Here is a 4,805-nt window from a genome sequence, read left to right as displayed (position 1 = left end):
TCCCTGCAGTGCTGGGAGCCCCTAGGTCCCTGTGGTTATGGGGTCCCTGCTCTTGGGGGTCCCTGCAGTGCTGGGAGCCCCTGGGTCCCCGTGGTTATGGGGTCCCTGCAGTGCTGGGAGCCCCTGGGTCCCCGTGGTTATGGGGTCCCTGCAGTGCTGGGAGCCCCTGGGTCCCCGTGGTTATGGGGTCAGGCCGGGCCGGGGGGGGGCTCCGGCCTGACCCACCCGCCCCTCTCCCTCCAGGCCGCAAGTTCATCATCGGGAACGCGCGCGTGGAGAACTGCGCCGTGATCTACTGCAACGAGGGCTTCTGCCGGCTCTGCGGGTACTCGCGGGCCGAGGTGATGCAGCAGCCCAGCACCTGCGACTTCCTGCACGGGCCGCGCACCCAGCGCCGCGCCGCCGCGCAGATCGCCCAGGCGCTGCTGGGCGCCGAGGAGCGCAAGGTGGAGATCTGCTTCTACCGCAAGGATGGTACGGAGCGGGGACAGCGGGACAGCGGGGACAGCGGGACAGCGGGGACAGGGGGACAGCGGGGACAGCGGGACAGCGGGACAGCGTGGACAGCGGGACAGCGGGACAGCCGGGACAGCGGGGCTGCCCCTGCCGCCAGGGTGGTGCTGAGCCCCGGGGACAGGCCTGGGGACAGGGCACGGGGACAGGGCTGGCTGGCAGGAGCTGTTGGCTCAGGTGGAGCCCAGGGGGCTCGCAGCGCTCTCCGGCACCGTGGTGGTTCCCAGCAGGGTTGCGAGCCTGGCGCTGGTGGCTCCGGACGGGCACCAGCCCCCTGCGAGCCCTCAGCCCCTCCTGAGGTGGGCCCAGGGAGCCACCAGGGGTTGTGGGGGGCAGTGATCCCCGCAGACGGGGCGCGGAGGGGCTGTGCCACCCGCAGCAGGGACGCGGGAGCAGTGGGCTGAGCTGGGGTCACAGTGCCACCATCCCCGGGGACAGGTGACGCCGCGGGGTCCCCGTGCTGGGAGCTGTGCCCCTGAGCCGGGCTGGCTCCCCGCCTTGGTAGTGCTGGTGCTTCCCCTCAGCGTGGCCCCGTGCCAGTGCCAGGTGTCCCGGCTGTCACCACAGCTGTCCCGGCTCTGGGCACACGGCCCCGGTTCCGGTGCTGGAGTAAACAAAGCTGGTGCCAGCTGCCATGCGGAGCCACCGTGGCCCCGGGAGCCCCGGGAGGTGGGCTGGGGCCAGAGGCACCCTCCTGGCTGGCCCTGGCACCCTGGCCCTGCTGCATGGCTGTGCCTGGCACGCCCCCGTGCCCCTTGGAATGTGCAGCGCCGGGGCTCTGGGGCACAGGCGGACACGGGTGCCCCCCTGGAGCCTTGTTGTGCCCTCGCTGGGGTGACACTGGTCGGCCTGCTGGGTGCCACAGCGGTGGGGCTCCTGCCTGGGGTCCTCCTTGGGTCCCCAGAGAGCTCAACACCCCCCGGCTGTGCCCCCTGAGCAGCGTGGGGGTCTCAGCCCTTAGCAGCCCTCGCGTGCTGCCAGGGAGAGGTGGGACGGGGGGTTCCAGCAGTCATGAGGGGTCCCTGCCCCTGGGAGCTTCTGTGGGGCCCATGGGGAAGAGTGGTGGGGGCTCTGGGGGTGCTCTGGGAGCCCCCGCCGGGACAGGGCAGTCCATGGGGACCGGCTGTCCCTTGGGATGGGGAGGGACCCTCGGCAGTGAGGTGGGTCTGGGGGTCCTGGGCCCCTTGGCCAGAGGCTGCTGCGGGGGTGCCGGCCCTGGGGGCTGCAGTGGTGCCACCGTGGGGGTCTCCTGCCCATACCAGCCACTGTGTGAGGGTGCTGGGGGGGTTCCACTCACTGCACTGGGACCCCCCAGGCGCCGTGGGGCAGGGACCTTGCTGCCAGTGGCTCCGGCGTGCCCGGTGCTCCCGCTGCCACTGCAGGGGTGCCCTCGGGGTCGTGTTGTGGTGCTCACCGGCACCCTGCAGCCCCCAGCCCGAGCCCCTGGCGTGTCCCGGTGGCCGGTGCTGTGTCCTGGAGCCGCGGAGGAGCCGTGCTGGAGCCGCCGCCGCTGCTGCAGCCATTTGTCTTCGCGACGTGTTGTTTATGGAGCCGGGGACGCGGGGAGGTCACGCCGCCCGCGGGGCACCTGTGTCCCCGCAGGGACACCTCAGGGGCGCCAGGCTGCGTGGGGGGGCACGGAGGGGGCGCCGACGCCCCCCGGTTGCTGCTGTGGCCTTTGGGGAACCCCCCGTGCGTGGCCCCCGGTGCGGGTGCGGGGTGGGAGCGGCCAAGCATGGCCTTGTCCCTGTGGCACCCCGGGCTGTGGGGGTCCCCCTGCGCCACACGGGTGTCCCCAGCCTGGCTGCAGGCCTCGGGGTGCAGCTGGCTCCTCGGTGCGGGGGTGCGGGTCCCAGGACAGTGGGTGCGGTGAGGAGGGGCAGGGATGTGGGTCAGGGGGGTCCCCCCACTTTGGGGGTCCCGGTGCCCCGTGGCGGTCACGGGGAGCAGTGTTGGGGTGCAGGGGGGTTTGGGGCACAGCTCTGGAGGTCGGCAGTGCCCTTAGGGGTGAGGGGGGCAGGGGGGCGGGGTGTCCTGTGCCACTGCGGTGCCCCCCGTGTCCCCCCTCCCCGGGAGAGCCCCCTCAGCAGCTGGACCCGAGCGGCACGGGTCCCCTGGGGGCGCTGGCTCGGCGAGGACCCCGCGGGAGCCCGGGGCCACCCTGTGCCCCCCCCGTGCTGGCCCGCGGCCCAGGGAATCCCCCCGCCGCGGGCACGGGAGCAGGGACAGTGCCAGCTGGCACCCACCGTGCCAGGCTGCCGGGCCCGGCGCCAGCCGGGGGGACTCGGTGCTTGGCGTCACCCGCGTGTCCCCCTGGCACCACCCACCCGTGTCCGCGTAGGGTGAGGGCTGCCGGGGGGGAGCAGGGTGCCCCCCCCCCCCATCCCCCAGAGGTTGCCCCGGGCTGCCCTGACCACCCCCAGGTCCCCCCGCCCCCAGCTGTGGCACCGGATTAACGCCACAGCTGTGAACGAGTTCTGAGCGGCTTAACCCTGCCCGGCACCCCCAGAGCCCCTCCGGCCCCCCCCGCCCGGCGCCGCTGCCCACGCACAGACATGCCACGACATTTGGGGGGAGAAAGGGGGCACCCCCGCCCTTCCGTGCCTCAGTTTCCCCCGCGCTGCAGCTGCAGTGGGGCTGTCTGGTGGGGTCAGTGTTGGGGGGCAGGCGGGGGTGATCCCCGGGGTAGGCAGGAGGGGGGTTCAGCAAGAATGGGGGGGTGACAAGGGGGGCTCCTCAGGAGGGGGTGCCCAGCAGGGTCGGGGGGCAGGAGGGGGTGCCTGGCAGGGACAGGGGCAGTGTCTCCAGGGATGTTTGGGGGTGCCACCCCCCCATGTCACTGACCTCCCTCCCCACAGGCAGCTCCTTCCCGTGCCTGGTGGACGTGGTGCCAGTGAAGAACGAGGATGGCACCGTCATCATGTTCATCCTCAACTTCGAGGCCGTGAGGGAGCCTGAGCCCGGGGAGGCCCCGACCCCCAGCACCAACCACTGGGTCACCCCGGCCCCCTGGGGCCCTGCAGGTATGGGGACAGGGACACCGGGTCCCCCCCAGCTATGGGGACAGGGACACTGGGTCACCCCCAGCTCTGGGGGACAGGGACACTGAGGCACCCCAGGTATGGGGACAGGGACACCGGGTCACCCCCAGGTGTGGGGGACAGGGACACCGGGTCACACCCAGCTATGGGGACAGGGACGCCGGGTCACCCCAGGTGTGGGGACAGGGACACCGGGTCAGCCCAGGTATGGGGGGGACAGGGACACCGGGTCACCGCCAGCTATGGGGACAGGGACACTGGGTCACCCCCAGCTCTGGGGGACAGGGACACTGGGTCACCCCAGGTATGGGGACAGGGACACCGGGTCACCCCCAGGTATGGGGGACAGGGACACCAGGTCACCCCCAGGTGTGGGGACAGGGACACCGGGTCACCCCCAGCTATGGGGACAGGGACACTGGGTCACCCCCAGCTCTGGGGGACAGGGACACTGGGTCACCCCAGGTATGGGGACAGGGACACCGGGTCACCCCCAGGTATGGGGGACAGGGACACCAGGTCACCCCCAGGTGTGGGGACAGGGACCCCGGCTCCCCCCAGGTATGGGGACAGGGACCCCGGCTCCCCCCAGGTATGGGGACAGGGACCCCGGCTCCCCCCAGGTATGGGGACAGGGACCCCGGCTCCCCCCAGGTATGGGGACAGGGACCCCGGCTCCCCCCAGGTATGGGGACAGGGACCCCGGCTCCCCCCAGGTATGGGGACAGGGACCCCGGCTCCCCCCAGGTATGGGGACAGGGACACTGGGGCACCCCCCGCTCTGGGGACAGGGACACCAGGTCACCCCAGCTATGGAGGGGACAGGGACACCGGGTCACCCCAGCTATGGGGGGGACAGGGACACCGGGTCACCCCCAGCTCTGGGGGACAGGGACACTGGGTCACCCCCAGCTCTGGGGACAGGGACACCAGGTCACCCCAGGTGTGGGGGACAGGGACACTGGGTCACCCCAGGTATGCGAGCAGGGACACCGGGTCACCCCAGCTATGGGGACAGGGACACTGGGTCACTCCCAGGTATGGGGGACAGGGACACTGAGTCACTCCCAGCTATGGGGACAGGGACACTGAGTCACTCCCAGCGATGGGGACAGGGACACCGGGTCACCCCCAGGTGTGGGGACAGGGACACCGGGTCACCCCCAGCTCTGGGGGACAGGGACACTGGGTCACCCCCAGCTCTGGGGACAGGGACACCAGGTCACCCCAGGTGTGGGGGGCAGGGACACC

The 4,805-nt window shown here is 72.2% G+C and overlaps 1 protein-coding gene across 1 annotated transcript in view; it reads left to right on the top strand.

Annotated features, from left to right (window-relative positions):
* The first annotated feature begins 249 nt into the window (after positions 1-249).
* KCNH2 (potassium voltage-gated channel subfamily H member 2) overlaps positions 250-4,805 on the top strand; it is a 26,566-nt gene continuing 22,010 nt past the window's right edge. The window contains exons 1-2 of the mRNA XM_041402398.1: positions 250-474; positions 3,372-3,536. Of these exons, the coding sequence (XP_041258332.1) occupies positions 345-474; positions 3,372-3,536 (295 nt within the window). The 5' untranslated portion in view covers positions 250-344. The remainder of the gene's footprint in view (positions 475-3,371; positions 3,537-4,805) is intronic.

Source organism: Onychostruthus taczanowskii, unplaced genomic scaffold (genome assembly GCF_017590055.1).
Source record: "Onychostruthus taczanowskii isolate IOZ18803 unplaced genomic scaffold, ASM1759005v1 scaffold198, whole genome shotgun sequence".
Classification (NCBI taxonomy): Eukaryota; Metazoa; Chordata; class Aves; order Passeriformes; family Passeridae; genus Onychostruthus; species Onychostruthus taczanowskii.
The sequence above is the reverse complement of the archived record's forward strand: the minus strand, read 5'-3'. Positions and strand labels throughout refer to the sequence as shown.